Consider the following 19014-nt stretch of genomic DNA (forward strand, 5'->3'; position numbering starts at 1 on the left):
GCAAAAAAAAAAAAAAAAAAAAAAAAAATTATTGAAAATAAGAAAATTATTAATGAAAATTTTTAAAATTTTACATTATTTTCTAAATATATTTTAGGCCACATTCTTTATTATATATTTAAAAAAAAAAAAAAAAAAATTAACTATAATATTATCTTTATTTACAATAAGTTTTGAAAATGTGTTAGAAATTAGAGAGCTACTGTTAAAAGTTAAATAAATTTTTTATTCATAATTACTTTTATAATTGTAGTGGAAATGTTGGAATAATGAAAAATCTCAATATTACAAAAAACAATAACTCTATAATAGATTATAACTAATGAAAAAAAAAAAAAGGAAAAATTATAAAAAAAACGAAAGGAAAATTAAAAATTTTTAAAATGCTATTTAAAAAAAAAAAAAAATAATATAGAGGGTTAAGTTTTAATAAGTTTAAATCTTATTTAAATGGAATAATTCCTATTAAAATTTATGATATTTAAATAAAAAATAGACAATAAATACAAAATAATTTAAAAAAAATTTTTACTGAAAAAAAAATTTATTTTTTTTAATATGTATTTTAAATAAAACTAAAATTTGCATATGAAAAAAAAGTCAAAAAAATTAAGATTCATAAAAAAATATGAAAAAGGGAGAATATCAAAAAATAAAATATATTAAAATTTAGAAAACATAGAAAAGAAATAAAAAATATGTTTATTAAAAAAAGAAAAGGATAAAAATGAAATATGAGAAAAAAAAAAAAAAAAAAAAAATATAAAATGAAATTTTTGTAATACAGAAAAATGAATAAAAAAAAGTTAAAATTTTTATTTCTAGAATAAAATTAAAAAGTATTTAATTAAAATTTTTGTATATAATTTTAAAAAAAAGGTTTAAAGCATATATATATATTTTTTTTTTTTTTACATATGATTAAATATATAAATGTATTTATTTTAAATTATTCACTTAATGTTAATATTTCTGCACTATTTTGCAAAACTAAAATAGTATGTTCCCATTGAGAACAAAAAGAATTATCATTAGTACAGACTGTCCATTGATCTTTCCATGTATGTATGTTTATACTACCTTCAGATAGTATTGGTTCAATTGTAAATATTTGTCCTTTTTTCATACAATCATTATTATGACTATTTGGATAATGATGCTCAATTAGTGGATACATATGCATATTTCTTCCTATAAAATGACCACAGAAATCTCTAATTACATTAAACCCATTTTTTTGTGCATGTTCAGTTATTACTCTTCCAATTTCTGAGAATTTTTGACCATCTCTACAAATTGAAATAGCTTTATAAAGACATTCTTTACTTACATCAATTAATTTCTTATGATTTTCTGAGACTTCTCCTATTGCTACTGTTCCTGCACAATCTCCAAATACACCATCTAAAAAAACAGTACAATCATATGTTATAATATCACCACTTTTTAATTTTCTTAAATTAGGTATTCCATGACACACCACTAAATTTAAAAAAAAAAAAAAAAAAAAAAAAATGAGAAAATATAACCCACATGATGCTCATAAGAACTAAATTATGAACAATGATATATAACATCATAACAATAAAATACAAATTTAATAATGTGAAATACTTACAATATATATAATAAAATAAAAATGAAAAAAAAAAATTTTAATATAAATAAATACATAATTAAATTATGTACATAATAATAATTGCAACCATATATTATATTTGAAACATTTTCATAGATATAACTTTATTTACAATTTACAACATATATAATAATTATATATATATATAATTAAAAAAAAAAAAAAGTTAAAAATTATATAGAATAACCTTCATTTGGTGATGCACAAAGAGTTTTCGGAAATCCATGAAAATTAATCCCTGCAGGATAAGCATTATTTTTTATAATAAAATCAAAAGCCAATTTATCTATATAATCAGTAGTTACACCTTTTTTTGAATTTTCTAAACATAACTTCAAACATTCAGCTGCTAATTTTCCTGCCTTTTTCATTTTTTTAATATTTTCTTCATCTTTTATTTCATAGGAAATGTTACAATTTTCAACAATTCCTGTTTTGGAATAATTTGGACAATTAATATGTCCAGGAACTTCCTGAGTTTTTGTTATTTCATACTTACCTTTAAAAAACATAAAAAAAATTTTATTATAAAGTATATTTCATTATAAAAAAATTTTATTATAAAGTATATTTCATTATAAAAAAATTTTATTATAAAGTATATTTTATTAAAAAGAATATTTTATAAAGTAATTTAAATTTATTTATTTTAATATATGAATGTATGCTCTATTTCTTGTATTTCATTATTTTATAACAAACTCTAAAATACATTTAATATGATTATGAAATTATCGTTTTTAATATATTTTTTTTCATATAAAAATATATATATGCATATTATTTTTTATATACTTCTAAATTTTTTTATTGATATACATTTAATTGAAATCTTAAAAAAAATATTATATTAACTTCAGATAGAATAAGAATATTAAAAGTAATAAAGGATATATTAATAAATTATTTTATATATTTTTTTCCATTAATTTTATTACTTAATAAATCTATAATTTTTTTAAAAATATAAAGATATTATATCATCTTTTATATTTCAAATTTATTTCCCATAGTTCAATTTTTTCATAAATTTGAAGTTTTTAAAAATTCTAAATAAGAAATCATATAAACATGATGGAATATAAAATATTTACTTTTAACAATAATTTTAATTACTAAAATTTTTAAAGTATATGATTTATTTACTTATACATTCTCTTTTTAAACAACATTCTTAATGTAGTTATATTAACAACTAAATTATGACTTTTTTTTTTTTTTTTTTTTTTTTTTTATTTCAATTACCATCTTCTAAAGTTGGCTTAAATAAACTTGATTCATTAACTTTTATTTTACTTAATTTTGGAGTTAAAATATGCGTATGAATATTTGATTTCTTTTTAATTTTATTTAAAAACTTAAACATTAAACTTTTATTTAAATAAGACATTTTAAAATAGATTAAATTTCATATTTATTCTCTTATTTCTTTTTTTTTTTTTTTGTTCATTGTATCCAACACAATGAAATTTATTATTAGTTATCTGTGTAAAAACGTTCTTATTTCATAAAAAAATATAAGTATGAAATAAATTGAATAAACATACAAAAAAATAAAAAAAAACAATAAATATTTTCATAAAAACTTTAAAAATATTTTTACTAAAAATTTTTAATTTTTACTTTTTTTTAGAAACATGATCATAAAAAGTAATATTTTAACAGCTTAAAAAAAAAAACCATGCATGAAAAAAAAATAAAAAAAAAAAAATGCATTTACAATTAATTTTTAAATTATTTTATTTTTTTTTTTTTTTTTTTTTTGAATTCATGCACTTTATATATATATAATTTTTAAAATATTTACAAAAGTAAAAATAATTTTTTAAATATTTCATAATTTATAAAAACATCCTTTTTTATTTACAATATTTGTAATCATTTATAAAAAAATCATTAAAAAAGTTTTAAAAAATAATAAATAAAAAATTTAAAAATTAAATTAGGAGGTAATAATCATTTTACTTTTTTTTTTTTAGGATATTTTAAAAGAAACATTGTAACATCAAAAAATTTTATAATTGTATTTGTATTATTTTTTTTTTTTTTTTCCTAAGAGCATATATAAATTGTGTTATTATATATATAAAAAAAAAAACATTCAAGTGATATTTAAAATTTTTTTTTTAAAAAACAAGAAAAAAATAATTTGAATAAATAAAAACCGTATGACTAATTTATTTAAAATAAATCAGGGATGCCTAAGGGATTGCAAATATATTTAAATAATTGTTTTACATACAGAGATAAACGATTTTTTATTATGTCCTTAAAACACAGATTTTTTTTCAAACAAAAAAAGAAAGAAAAAATGTTCTGACACCAACAAAATTGTTAGTTCTCTCACGGTTTTATTTATTTATATGGAATCAGAATACTAAAATCTGATAGAAGACGATAATCATTTAATTTCTTTTTTCATTTTCTGTTGATTCGTTTTAAAAAATTGAGGAAAATAAAAAAATACTACTATAATTGATAAAAAATTAATAGAACATTTTGATAATTTAGTATATTTATAAATATCTAGAATTAATATAAGTTAAACATATATACATATATAAACATATCTATTTTGTTTCTTTTTTACAACTTCTTTTGTTTTTTTGTTATTTTATTTATTTATTTATTTTTTTTTTTTTTTTTTGTTTCTCTTTTTCATATATTTTATATCTACTTGATTAGCTGTTTATCCTCATTTGGAATTTTAAAATATAGTATATATATATATAACATTTTTTCTTGAATTATATATTTTGTTTTACTATCTTATAATTATTACTATAAGTATCTTAAATTGACATACATAAATAAGATATATTTGTTGTCATACATTTTGATCAGTATATATATATGAATTCAGTTTTATAATATAATTCATTTATTTATTTAGAGTTTATATAAATACATATTTAAAAAAAAATAGAAAAAAATAAGGGTTTGAGGAGAGTAATATACCATTTTATTTTATTTTAATTATTTTTTTTTTTTTATATTTAATTAAATGAGTAAAACTTGTGAATTAAATAACAATGTTAAAATATATATTAGGAGCAACAGTAGAGATTTTAATGGATCAGATGAATCAACAGAGATATGTATACAAGAAGAATTTGATATCGATAATGGTACAATAATCAATGTGGATGAAATTGAAGAAAATGTTAAAGATTTAAAATTTTTAGGTGAAGATAGTCCCAAAAAATTAAAGAAGGATATAAATGATGAATCATATTGTGTAAATGAAGAATTTATATATAATTGTTTTTGTAATATTAATGAACTTAGTATAAAATGTATTCTTCGATTTATGGCTGATTGTTTCTCATTTATATGTGCAGTCTGCATATGGGGGATTTTAGATGATATTTTTATTTTAATGTCAAAAGATAATAATTTTGCTAAGCTTTATTATTATTTAATTTTTACTATTATTTTTGCAGCAATTACATGTTCATTTAATTATTATTTTTCAAAATGTGCTCGTAAAAATAATTTTATATATGATAATATTGAAAGCAAAGCGTAAAAAAATACTAAATAATGTCATAATTTTTTAATTTCCTATTAGCATATTTATATAATTGCAGTATAAAAAATAAAATATAATTTTATTTTTAATTATAATTTTTTTTTTTTTTTTTTTTTTTCATTTGTTTATTATATTCTTAAATGTTTATAAAATGTGCTCATTTTTATTATATACCTATACAGTGAGTCATTGATTGTGTCCAGTAAATTAAACAAAAAAATATATTGCCTCTTATATATTTAAAACAAAAAAAAAAAAAAAAAAAAAAAAATATAAAAGCTCACAAAAGTTATTTTTTATTTTTATAAATTATTTTTTAATAAAAGAAAAAATGTACTAATTTTTTTATTTAATTATAATTCAAATAATTAGAAATAAAATGAAAAAAAAAAAAAAAATAATTCAAGTTAATTTAGAAGAATCTTAAATTTGGTATTTTATTGAAATGAAAATATTTTCAGTCTATTAATTTTTATGTAAAAATTAAAAGAAAAATATTAACTTCTTATGAATTACTAGAAATATATCTAACAAATAAAAAAAAAAATACTACAGAAGATATAAAAATCTTTATTAAAAAATTTTGATTAACACACTACGAATATTATTAAACTTAGCTTCTAAAAATAATCCCTTAAAAGTGTCCTAAGAATAACATAAATTAAAATAGAAAATGTTATAGGCACATTTTACTTCGTTTTGCTATATTTTTTATTCTAAATATATTTTTTTAATAGTAATAAAAAGGAATCTTCTTTTTCATAATATAACTTTTACGGTAAAAAAAAATATATACTAGAAAAAGATAGAATAAAGAATTGGCTTATATATATTATTTTTCAGTCTTTTTTGTAAAAAGAAGCAATCTTTAGAATTAAGTAGAAATCATCAAATAAATGAATTTCTTATTATCATGTTGAAATTAAATAGATGACCTTAAAATTAAAACCAAAATATTATTTTTTTAATTTTCATTTTACTTTTCGAATTAAAAAATTTCATTATATTTTTACTTGATAATCTTGCTTTTTTTATATATCATATTTATATGGTAATTAAAATTATTTTAAAAAGTTATAGTGTAATTCTTTACTTTGTAAAAAATACTTTTAGATTCTTTTTGTAAGTGTATGAAATATATTTTTTTTTAATAATTTGTATTCATGTATTCGAAAATTAAAAAAAAAAAATTCCTATTTTTAATCATGCAGGAATATTTTTGTAAAAAAATAAAATATTCCTATATATATAAATATTTAAAAATTTGAATTTTCAATTATATGAATTTAAGTACAAAAAAAATATTTAATTGAAGAATTTTTTTTTTATAAATTTATTAAAAATCATTTGCATGATTTCAAACTTTTTAATTGTTGATTTTATAATTTTTATGTAAAGTACTTCCTTTTTATAAGAGTTTATTTTAATATAACTTCAAAAATCTTAATTTTATTTAACTGAATAATATATTCAAGAAATATTTTCCAAGAAGCCAATTATAAAAAATGTTGGATGATAAAAAAAGTAAAATTATATGAATATTTTCTCATTAAATATTTAAATTTTTTTAAAAAAATCTATATAATTTAAGTTATTATTATTATATATATGTATATATATATGCTTATATAATTTTATATATTTTTTTTTTTCTTTAGTTGAAGAATTAAAAGAATTTGTTTCTTTTTGTGAACAAGATCCATCCATTTTATTAAAACCAGAGTTATCTTTTTTTAAAGAATTTATTGAAAGTTTTGGAGGAAAAGTTTCAAATAATAAAGATTTTTATGAGAAAGTTCCAAGTGATGAAAGCACTGAAGAGAAATCAGATGATGATGAAAAGGAAGATACAGAAGAAGAAGAAGAAGAAGAAAATTGCCCAGATTTAATGGAGGAAGAAAGTATTGAATGCCCTCCTTTAGCTCCAAATGTAGAAGAAGAATTTTCAGAAGAAAAAATAGAAGAAATTAATAATTTAAAAATTGAAGCCTCCAAATTAGTTCAGGAAAATAAATTAGAAGAAGCATTAGAAAAATATAATAAAATAATATCATATGGAAATCCTTCTGCTATGATATACACCAAACGTGCTTCTGTTTTATTAGGTTTAAAAAGGCCAAAAGCTTGCATAAGAGATTGTACGGAAGCATTAAATTTAAATGTAGATAGTGCTAATGCTTATAAAACTAGAGCAAAGGCATACAGATATTTAGGAAAATGGGAAAGTGCACATGCAGATATTGAACAAGGACAAAAAATTGATTATGATGAAGAATTGTGGGAAATGCAAAAATTAATAGAAGAAAAATATAAAAAAATATATGAAAAGAGAAGATACAAAATAAATAAAGAAGAAGAAAAAAAAAGAAGAAAAAGAGAAAAAGAATTGAAAAAAAGACTTGCAGCTAAAGAAGCAGCAGAAAAAGCATATAAAGAAAATAGCAAAAGAGAAAATTATGATTCTGATTCATCTGATTCTTCATATAGTCAGCCAGACTTTTCTGGTGATTTTCCAGGTGGTATGCCAGGTGGAATGCCAGGAGGAATGCCAGGAGGAATGCCAGGAGGAATGCCGGGAGGTATGCCAGGAGGATTTCCAGGAGGATTCCCAGGGGGATTTCCAGGAGGAATGCCAGGTGGAATGCCAGGTGGAATGCCAGGAGGAATGCCTGGAGGAATGCCAGGAGGAATGCCAGGTGGAATGCCAGGAGGCATGCCTGGGGGAATGCCAGATTTAAATTCACCGGAAATGAAGGAACTTTTTAATAATCCTCAGTTTTTTCAAATGATGCAAAGTATGATGAGTAACCCTCAACTATTGTCTAAATATGCAAATGATCCAAAATATAAGGCCTTATTTGAAAATTTTAAAAATTCAGATTTCGAAAAAATGATGGGAAAATCAAGTCCTAATGGAAAAAATTAAATTTAGCAAAATTTCATTTAAAAATTTTTAATATAAAAGTTTTCCAAAATTTTTTCCTTTTAAAGTAAAATTAATAATATAATTGAAAAGTCATTTCACTATATAATTAGTGTCCTTTTAATTATATAGTATAAAGAAAAAAATATATAAATATTAATATTCAAACATTTAATTATAATTTTCTATTTTTTTTTTTTTAATTTATTCGTTTTAAAAAAATTTTTTTTTTTAAAAAACATGAACTGAAAAAAAAAAAAATAAAATAAGATATATAAATAAATAAAAATTTAGAAAATCCTGTGACCTCTATAATATCTATTTCACTTTTTCTTTTTAAAAAAATTCCTATATACAAATATATATATATATATATATATATATATATTAATGTTCGTATGAAATAATTTTTTTATTTTTTTTAAGTGTTATTAATTTACGTCAATAATGTTTGCTGAAGATTTTTTCTCTTTTTATTATTTGATGAGGTAGTATCTTTGATAACTTTTTTAGGATCATTATTATTTGATTCTGAGCTATCTATATGAATACATGAATCTTTATCGACAGTCACCAGATACCCATTTTCATAAAACATTTGTGTTTCTTTTACCTATTATAAATATAAATGATTATCAAATTATATAAATTTATGTAAATATAAATAATTAATATTAATGTAAATACTGATTTAATTTTTGGAAATGTTTTCAAGGGTTTTTCATTTTCTTCTAAAATTTTATTCTCATTATCATCACTAGAATCTAAAAAAACATTTTTAAAATTGAAAAATAACCATAATCTAATGAGATTTTTAATTTTTTCTCCTTTAAACTATTACCAGATTGAAACAATTCTGGTTTTACATCAGTCTTTTTAACTAAAAAAAAAATATATCAAAAAAACAAAATGTACAAATAAACAAGAATATATACCACTTGATTCACTTTTGATTTACATATAGTATATGTATTATAAAGCTATATTTATTTCTTTTTAAGTATTTAGTCATTATAGATAAATTTCTATTATTTATTTATTTTTTTTTTTTTAATTATATTATTATAGATTCTCACTTTCCAACTTGGTTTTCTTTAGTTTTGTTTCAATTCTATTTTTATTTGATTCATCTATTTTTTTCTCTATTTATTTAAAAAAAAAAAAAAAAAGTTAAAACAAGATATAGTAAATTTGTTTAAAGAAAAATAAAAAATTTACATTATTTATACCTTTTTTAATTAAAATGTTATTAGTGAGTGTTTCATTTTCACTTTTATTAGGTTTAGATTTATTCATAGTTTTTGAATTAACTTCACATATGGGTTTATTTATTTCATTATTCACTGAATCTACTGTCAGATTTTCTCTTTTTATTTTATAGGAATTACTATCTTCAAGTTTTCTTTTATTAGATACATTTGAACTTTGTTTAAAATTATCAGAATCATTACTTAAATTTGAATTTTCATTTCTAAATGAATTTACAATTTTTGAATAGTCGTTTTCAATATTTTTTTTTAATTGTTCGCTTTCATTACTATCTTTATCTTCAATATGGATCTCCTTTTTAATAAGTGTTTTTGTTCTTTCATCATCGATTCTATCTTTAATTTTATATTCACTTATAGAATCTATCTTTTTATCTACATTATTATCATCTTTGTTTTTATTATTATCCGTTTCCTTAACATTTATTTTTCTATTATTGTCTTTGATTTCTTTTTCATTTTGAAGAAAACTATGTTGTGAATTTAAATTATTTTCTACATTTTTTACTTCTAAATCACCTAATATAATATCAGAAAATCTAGAAAAATAAACGAATATATGTCTTTGTTTTAATATTATAAAATTGTTTATTCATTTGGTAGAATTTTTTCTTATAAAAATAATAAAATTATATATAAAAAAAAAAAAAAAAAAAAAAAAAAAATTACTGAGGAATTAATAGTTGATTTTTTAAATCAGTGTTTTCAAATACTTTATTTAATTCATTTATTTCCTAAAATTAATGAAAAAAAAAAAAAAATTATTTCACATATTTTCAAAAGGATCTTTTCATTTATATATAATTTTTATGATTATTTTTAAAGTTACTTGCTTCCATAATACTGATAAATCTATTTTGCTTTTATTTGATTGTATGCTATAAATTTTTATAGAATATTCATTTTGTTCTTTTTGCAGTTCTATAGATCAAATAAAAGATTAATAATTAAAGAATATATTAAAAAGATAAATTACCACAAAAATGAAATTTTACCTAAAACTTCCTTTTGAGTCAAAATAGCACAAATGTATTCATTACTGTCTTTTTTATATCCTTCAACCAAGTATGTAACAGATAATTGGTCTTTCCTATTTCCGTAATAGTAGTTCATAAATCTTATAAAAAATAAATAAATAAAATAATATATATAACTAACTTAAAAATTAAAAAAAAAAGAATAAATAAAGTAACACAATATAAAATAACAAGATGAAGAATTTTAAAATATATAACATATAATTTTAAAAAATTTCCCATTTATGTGTTGTTAAAATATTATACTTTTGCGACAAATCAGAAGGAAGTTTTAATGAATTTTTGACATTCACGACTGTAATCTATAAAAAAATAAAAATATATATATATAATAAAACAATCTAAGAAAATGATTTATATTTTAAATTAGTTTTCATTTTTAATAAAATAAGAATTCTAAAAAAAATTTCACATTATTAAATAAAATTGTACATATATGTACAATTAGTTATTTTATATGAATAAGCTTTGTATTTAGTTTATTATTATTATTATTATTATTATTATTATTATTATTATTATTATTATTATTATTATTATTATTATTATTATTATTTTTTTTTTTTTTTTTTAATTTTTCTCATTTTATTATATTTCTATTAAATTTTTGAAATTTCATTAATTTTATAATATTCATTTCACCATGAATTTTTTTTTTTTTTTTTTTTTGTTATATATTTATAACATTTTACTAATAATAAAATTTTCATTTTATTTTTATATTAATAAATATTTATTATTATTCTATATTATATTTTTTAATATTTACAACATGTCCATCATTTATCAAAGAATCATATAAAAAAAGTAACTCTTCTATGCTAGTAATATTCTTAACACTTTGTGTATTCATGGGTAGCAATTATATTTATAATTAAAAAAGAAATTAAAATATTTATATGCAGTTTTTTATATTTACTCAAAATATATTTTGATATAATATTAAATTATTAGACAATAAATAAACATTTAAAAATGTATATATATATATATATATATATTCATGCATATTTATAGTTATATATAGCGAAATATAATACAGTTTCAGATAATAAACATAGTAAAAAATTATTAAAAATAACAGTTGACTAATATAATTAAAAAGTCAAATAAAATAACTATCATTTACAATTATAATGCAAGCCAATAATTTAAATGCTTGAAAAAAAATGTACACGCATATATTCATATATATACAGATACTTTTTAGTAATTTTTGAAAAAATATAAATTTTAAATATTGAAAATTTCAAAAATTATATAAATTATAATATGATAATTATTACGTTAATAAGATTTTCTTTTTTTTTCTTTTTATTTCAAATAAAATTAAAAATGCACTTCCACATCATGCAAAAGGAAACATAAAAATTTTTATCATTAAAATATAATAATTTTAATTTAGCTATGTAAAATAATTTTTTTTTTCTTATATATTCCTACATCTAAGAAAATAAAATTCGTATTTTCTTTTACTTTTTTCTATGTAAAAACAATTATATAAAAATAAACACCTTTGAAATATTTCTTTTTTTCGTTATAAAGTATAGCCTTTATTCACTGACTTCAAAAAAATAAATAAATATAAGTGAGGTTATGTATTAACTCAAATACTTAAAATATAAATACCAAAGAATAATAAAAACACATAATTTTTCAAATTCATAAATTATATATATTTTATTATAATTTTTAACTTAAAAAAATAAGTATCATAAATAATTTTTGAGAGCATATTAATGTATCCCACGTAGTCTAGACGGTTAGGATATTCGGCTTTCACCCGAACGACCCGGGTTCGAGTCCCGGCGTGGGAAATATCTTTTTTAATTTTTTTATAGGAAAAAAAGATAATTTTATACATTAAATCTAGATTTATAATATTTTAATTCTTTTAGAAATATTAATTCATTTATTTTACAGTTACTATAAAAATAAAAAAAAAAAAAATAATTCCACAGTAAAAATTTTTTGCTTGTATGTTACATATATTTAATAATTAAAATTATATAGATCATTAAACTTAATTTTATAAATAATAAACAATTTTTTGTGACACACTTGTTTCTCATGTATATAAAAAATAAAATTTAAAAATAGTTTATAAAAAATTTATAAATTTAATAAACAATAGAAGGTAATATATACTTTTAAAAGATAATATAATATATCCATAATAAGTAAAAATAATTCTAATAAAATATACAACCAAATTTTCACAGTATATATATATAAAAATATTTATTATAAATATATAATTTCATAATAGGATATTTTTTAATAATAAATTTTGATTCTTAATAGAAAAAGAGATTGCACGGGGTGGGGTTCGAACCCACGCGGTCTAGTGACCAGAGGATCTTAAGTCCACCCCCTTAACCACTCGGGCACCCGTGCTTAAGAAATTTAAATTAATAGAAAAACATAATTTTTATAAAATTAAAATAAAAATATTCCTATAAAACTACAAGTCTTATTGTATAACTCTTAATTATAAATAAAAAGGATCCCATAAATTTTTTGTATAGATACAATTATTATTTTTTAACTAATATCTGTAATTTTTAATATTTTAAGTTGATTTTAATTTTTAATTCTTAATTTGTTCTGAACGTTATATAGAGGATCCTTTTTATATAAACGAAACTCATTAGAAATTGTTTTTCTTTTATTTATTTTAAAAATTTAATAAATGTAATTGAGGATTATTTAGTTGTTAGATACTATTTTATGTTTTACATTTTTCTTATTATAGTTCGTTTCTTTATTTTTTTTATTCTACGTATCTTTTAAGTACTTTACAATTCTTTATTTTTTTTAATCTTATTTATTTTTCGAAGTTTTATTTAAGAAATATTTCATAGTCTTTATTTTAGCATATTTGAATAATCAATATTTTAAAATTAAAACATTTAGAACAATAAATTTATAAAAAGTTTCATAATTAAAAATAAAATAGAAAAGAAATATATATAATATGAATTCATAATGAAATTGCTATGTGCTAAGTTTAAATCTTACTATACGGAAATTAACTTTACTCATATTATCATATGTATATATATATATAAATATTAATTTTATTTATATTTTTATTTAAATATATAAACTTTTTATTTTAAATGATAACAATTATTTATTATACTACAATACTTTTAGTTTAAAATAGAAAAATAATATTTTCAAAAGTTTTATTAACATTTTCATAAAGTGTTAATAACTTTAATTTAATTCTTTAAAGTGATTATTACGTTTCTGCAAATTGGTGCAATGATATAGGAAGAATAAACGTCTAAATTAAAAAATAAAATAAATATATTAAAATTAGCTACTGTTTATTAGAAAATATAATATTCTAATAAATATTTTATAGTAATTTACTTTAGACACAAAATTATACTTTTTCTAAATTTAATACTTCTGCAATTTATTTCTTTTATATGTATATATTTAAATGAATAATCTTAGAAAATAAAATTATTTATCATTTTTTATATTTGTATTATTAAATACAAGAAAAAAATACAAAATGATATCATGAATAAACAATATATACACGTATATTGAAATGGATGAAGAATAATTTGAATTTTTCTTTTTATATTTTATTTAAGGTCTATATAGTTTACTGAAATAGTTAATATGATCAAAACTTTTTTATAATGTAATTTCATAAAAATGAAAATTTTATATTCTGTTTTAAAGAAAAATATTTTTTCTTACTTATTTCTATACTAAAATAATATTATAAAATGTTACCAGATACCTCTTAAAGGAAATTTAAAAAGAAGAAACGAAAAATGAGAAAAAGAAAGAAATTTTATCTGTTCATTATTTTGAAATAATAATATATTTATAAGCTAACAAATTTACATTAAATCCATAAACAGTTATTAGGTAAAAAAATATATGGGAAATAATTTCGCTTATACAATCTATAAAATTTTTAATAATATAGAATTTTCATTATTGGTTATTTTATCTAAACATTTATGTACCTTTGTGATGAATTTTAGTCTTTTTAATTAATAGAAATCAACTTAAAAATAAATTCATTTACAATAATAATTCAAAATCTTAAAATAAAACAAAAAAAAAAAATATATAATCACAACCTCATTAAGCATAAATAAAAAATAATTAATAAAAGTTTTTATTTTATAAATGAGAATTTTTTTAAATTTTTCAGTTGTATGGAGTTTTCTTTTATATAATTGTAAATGTATGCTCTTCTTTTTCTTAAGGAATTCCTGTATTTTAATTTATTGCATTTGGAATATTTTCAAAATAAATGAAACATTTTCAAAAAAGTTTTCTTTATTTCATTTTAATAATCATTACAATTAATTCGTAGAACACCTTAAAGTTTTTAATAGATTTATAGAATGCTTAAGATTCTACAACAAAAAAAAAAAAAAAAATAATAAATTTACAAAAATTTAATTTAAAAAATAAATATAGCTTATTAATTAATGAAAAGAATAAATATTTTTCATTATATTTTAAAAAAAAAGTATATTTCTTTATTTAAAAAGAAAAAATAATTTTTTATGATTTCATTAAATTTAATAAATAAATTCCTTTTTTTTTTTTTTTTTTTTTTTTTCGTTAATATAAAAAGAATTATAAAAACAAATAAAATAAAATATTTTTCTTTTTTTAAATTAAGTTATATGCTTTCTTAATGTTATATTATAAATAAAAAAATGAAATCATTAAAGTTTTATTTTTATAAATAATTGCTATTTTTGAAAATATTTTATACAATTTAAAAATTGAATAAAAAGTTTAAAAAGAAGGTTGATAAAATGATGGATTTAAATAAAGATGAAAAAAACTTACGAAATGAAAAAAGTAACAAAGAGGATGATAGTAGTGATGATTTTATATATGAACCTTTGAGTATACGAAAAAAAAGATTCATGGATAATTTGGTAAATAGTTTTATAAAGACAAAAAAAAAAAAAGAATCGAATAAAAACTATAGTGAAGAGGACAAAAAACATAATTATGACGATGATGGTGACAATAATAATAATAATAATAATAATAATAATAATAATAATAATAATAAAAACAATAAAACTAATGAAAACGAAATAAAAATTGATTTACAAAAAAGTTTATTAGAAACATTTAACAAATTACGATTAGAATCATTAAATGATAAAATAGATGAGATGGAAGAAATTAGAAAAAGAGAAGAAAAAATATTAGCACAAGTATCGAAAGCATTAAATGCTCCATTACAATCAGTAAAAGAAAGAGCAAAAGGAATTATATATAAAGAAAATTTCAAAACAATATGGAATTTACCTAAAAAATATAAAAAGTTAAAAAAAAAATATGTAGATAAGATAAGAAGCATATTTTATATTGATGTTAGTGGGAATGATATACCACCACCTATTAAAAATTTTAAAGATATGAAATTTCCCAAAGCTATTTTAAAAGCATTGAAAAAAAAAAAGATTAATAAACCAACTCAAATACAAATGCAAGGGTTACCTTCTATATTAACAGGAAGAGATATTATTGGTATAGCATTTACAGGAAGTGGAAAAACTATTGTATTTGTTCTACCATTAATTATGATATGTTTAGAAGGAGAAATGAGATGCAAAATTGAAGAAGGAGAGGGTCCATTTGGTCTTATTGTATGTCCATCAAGAGAATTAGCTACACAAACACATAATGTTATAAAATATTTTTGTGATTATTTACATAAAGACAATTATCCCATTTTAAAATCTTTGTGCATGATTGGAGGTATTAGTGCGTTTGATCAAGGAAGAGAAACGCAAAAAGGAGTTCATATGATAGTTGCTACCCCAGGTAGACTTAATGATATGTTAAATAAAAAAAGAATGACTCTTGAACAGTGTAGATATTTATGTTTTGATGAAGCTGATAGATTAATTGATTTAGGTTTTGAAGAAGAAGTACGTAATACCTTAGATCATTTTTCAAATCAAAGACAAACATTATTATTTAGTGCAACTATGCCTAAAAAAATTCAAGAATTTGCTAAATCTACTTTAGTTAATCCTATTATAATAAATGTTGGAAGAGCAGGTGCAGCTAATCTTGATGTTATACAAGAAGTAGAATATGTAAAAGAAGAATTTAAATTATCTTACTTATTAGAAGTTTTACAGAAAACAGGACCACCTGTTTTAATATTTTGTGAAAATAAAAAAGATGTAGATGATGTACACGAATATTTATTGCTAAAAGGAGTAAATGCAATTGCCATCCATGGAAATTTAAGTCAAAATGAAAGACAAGAAGCAATTAATTTGTTTAGAGAAGGAAAAAAAGATATTTTAGTAGGAACAGATGTAGCTTCTAAAGGATTAGATTTTCCTTCTATTGAACATGTAATTAACTATGATATGCCAAAAGATATTGAAAATTATGTCCATAGAATAGGAAGAACAGGACGATGTGGTAAAACAGGAATAGCTACAACTTTTATAAACAAAAATCAGGAGGAAGCTATTTTGTTGGATTTAAAAGCATTGTTAATTGAAGCAAAACAAAAAATTCCTCCATTTTTAGAAATGTTAGATAGCAAAGGAATTAATTTGAAAGAAATAGGTGGTGTAAAGGGATGTTCTTATTGTGGTGGATTGGGTCATAGAATAACACAGTGTTCTAAACTTGAATCACAAAGAAACAAACAAACATTATCTATGCATAAGGATATTTTATCAAATAATAATAAGTATAATAATATTAATGCATATACAGGTGATTGGTAAATACTTCACCAAAAATTTATAGTATTTTTCCATAAAAACCTAAATTATTTTTTTTTTTTTTTTTTCCGTATATATATATGTATCATTTTTTTTATTTTAACATAACATATTATTTTTATGACACTTTTAATTTTTAACATTTTTAACTATTAAAATTTTTTTTTAAGTAAAAATATATACGTATGCTTTTTTTTTTTTTTTTTGTGAGTGCATCACCTTTTACCATTTTTAAAATTTTGCACTAATACTTAAAAAATTAAAATATAATAAAAAAAAAAAAAAAGGTTCTTTTTTCATTAATTAAAACTTTTGTTAAAGAAAAAAAAAATTTCCTTGAATTAAAAACTTTTTCTTATAATAATTTTTATTTTAATATATTTCTTTTATTATATATATTAATATATTTCTTTTATTATATATATATATATATATATATATATATATTTTTATTAATATAAATATAATATAGGTGAAAAAATAAAAAAGTATAAAAATAATTCAGGTAATTTATATATTCATCTTCCTTTCTATGATTTCACAAAGTGGTTCTGTTGTATGATCAACTAACTTTTCCATATATTCATGGGAATCTATTCTATCAATAGTATTTCTTAAAATATCTAAAGATAATAAACTACTTTTTATTCCAGGTAATCTTCTTGATATTGCAACTATTTCTCTATCCATTATATTTTTAAATACCTCTTGAGTACCATATATTAATCCAGTTCTTTTTAAATAATTTTTTTCTTCATTTAATAAAATTTTTTCATGAAAACTTTCAATATTATTTTCTTTAGCTTGTAAATTTATATCCCTTATATTAGTAACATCTTTTATTTTAAAATCGTAATCCAACCTATCCAAGTAATTGTTTGTCATTTTAATATAATTTTCTTATTTTAAAATATTTATATAAATATAATATTTTCTACTTTATATTATTTTTTTTTTTTTTATCTATTTATATATTTATATTTTATTTTTCCTTTTAAATACAATAAAAAAAAAAATTATAAATTAAAAAAAAAAAAAAATAAAAAACAAAAATTTAAAAATATATATTCATTTTAAAACATGAATATATGTGCATACAATATATAGTATGACATTTTAATATTTAATAAAAAATTTTAAATATCTTTCAATGAAATTAATAAAAAAAGGATATTTATATTAAAAAAAAAAAAAAAAAAAAGTTATATTTTAAATATCTATAATAGTTCTTTGAATTTAAAAGGATTATATATATTCATTGAAAAACAAAATGTATTCCAATTTTTCTTTTTTTTAAATTAAAAAAAAATATATGAACGTATAATTTTTTGTATATTATTTTAAAATCATTTAAGCTTATATGTACAATAATTTCATTTTATGTAATTGATTTTTTCTTAAATTTTATATCTAAATATACTATTTTTGTTAGGATGGAAATTCAAGCTTCATTGAAATATAAAAATAATTCCTTTTTTTACTTTTCTTAAATATACAATCAAATAAATGAATTTCATAGATACTTTAGATATATATCAGTATTTGAAATTAATTATTATTTTAAAAATATACTTTTCATATGTAAAAAAAGAGAAAGAATGGGAACATATAATATTTAAAAATTTGATAATTAAAATATATAAGAAAAAAATCAAATGTACTAAAAATTAAGTTATTTATATAAAAGAATTAAAAAAAAAAATTAGGAAATATTCTTATTTATTTTTAGAAGTATTTTTTGAAAATAAAAAAAAAAAAAAAATATTAAGGTATTTAATAAATAAATGCATATATATTTTCACTTTAAAAATAATACATAAAAAAAAAAAAAAAAAAAAAAAAAAAAAAAAAAAA

General features: G+C 18.1%; 6 protein-coding genes and 2 non-coding genes across 8 annotated transcripts; 4 read left to right on the plus strand and 4 right to left on the minus strand.

The window, feature by feature from the left end:
- Positions 1–949: 949 nt before the first annotated feature.
- Positions 950–3029, minus strand: METAP1a (methionine aminopeptidase 1a, putative; the record flags this gene model as incomplete). The annotated part of the gene is made up of 3 exons (XM_028675089.1): positions 950–1482; positions 1827–2138; positions 2885–3029. The coding sequence occupies 3 exons, from the start codon at positions 3027–3029 to the stop codon at positions 950–952; spliced, it is 990 nt and encodes a 329-aa protein (XP_028525864.1).
- A 1614-nt stretch (positions 3030–4643) lies between these two features.
- On the plus strand, positions 4644–5168 carry PGAL8A_00074700 (conserved Plasmodium protein, unknown function; the record flags this gene model as incomplete). The annotated part of the gene is made up of 1 exon (XM_028675100.1): positions 4644–5168. One exon carries the CDS (start codon positions 4644–4646, stop codon positions 5166–5168), a length of 525 nt encoding a protein of 174 aa, XP_028525865.1.
- A 1508-nt stretch (positions 5169–6676) lies between these two features.
- Positions 6677–8097, plus strand: HIP (Hsc70-interacting protein, putative; the record flags this gene model as incomplete). Its single annotated transcript, XM_028675112.1, has 2 exons — positions 6677–6695; positions 6830–8097. 2 exons carry the CDS (start codon positions 6677–6679, stop codon positions 8095–8097), a joined length of 1287 nt encoding a protein of 428 aa, XP_028525866.1.
- Positions 8098–8417: 320 nt separating this feature from the next.
- On the minus strand, positions 8418–11252 carry PGAL8A_00074900 (conserved Plasmodium protein, unknown function; the record flags this gene model as incomplete). Its single annotated transcript, XM_028675123.1, has 11 exons — positions 8418–8442; positions 8535–8707; positions 8782–8858; positions 8936–8974; positions 9171–9236; positions 9324–9901; positions 10032–10096; positions 10192–10283; positions 10358–10479; positions 10646–10701; positions 11169–11252. The coding sequence occupies 11 exons, from the start codon at positions 11250–11252 to the stop codon at positions 8418–8420; spliced, it is 1377 nt and encodes a 458-aa protein (XP_028525867.1).
- An 891-nt stretch (positions 11253–12143) lies between these two features.
- On the plus strand, positions 12144–12216 carry PGAL8A_00075000. Its single transcript has one exon. It is a non-coding gene; the product is annotated as a tRNA-Glu (tRNA).
- Positions 12217–12713: 497 nt separating this feature from the next.
- Positions 12714–12796, minus strand: PGAL8A_00075100. The gene has a single exon. It is a non-coding gene; the product is annotated as a tRNA-Leu (tRNA).
- A 2414-nt stretch (positions 12797–15210) lies between these two features.
- On the plus strand, positions 15211–17163 carry PGAL8A_00075200 (RNA helicase 1, putative; the record flags this gene model as incomplete). The annotated part of the gene is made up of 1 exon (XM_028675134.1): positions 15211–17163. The coding sequence occupies one exon, from the start codon at positions 15211–15213 to the stop codon at positions 17161–17163; it is 1953 nt and encodes a 650-aa protein (XP_028525868.1).
- Positions 17164–17670: 507 nt separating this feature from the next.
- PGAL8A_00075300 (conserved Plasmodium protein, unknown function) lies at positions 17671–18045 on the minus strand (the record flags this gene model as incomplete). Its single annotated transcript, XM_028675145.1, has 1 exon — positions 17671–18045. One exon carries the CDS (start codon positions 18043–18045, stop codon positions 17671–17673), a length of 375 nt encoding a protein of 124 aa, XP_028525869.1.
- Positions 18046–19014: the final 969 nt, after the last annotated feature.

The sequence above is a fragment of the Plasmodium gallinaceum genome, assembly GCF_900005855.1.
Source record: "Plasmodium gallinaceum strain 8A genome assembly, contig: PGAL8A_v1_53, whole genome shotgun sequence".
Classification (NCBI taxonomy): domain Eukaryota; phylum Apicomplexa; class Aconoidasida; order Haemosporida; family Plasmodiidae; genus Plasmodium; species Plasmodium gallinaceum.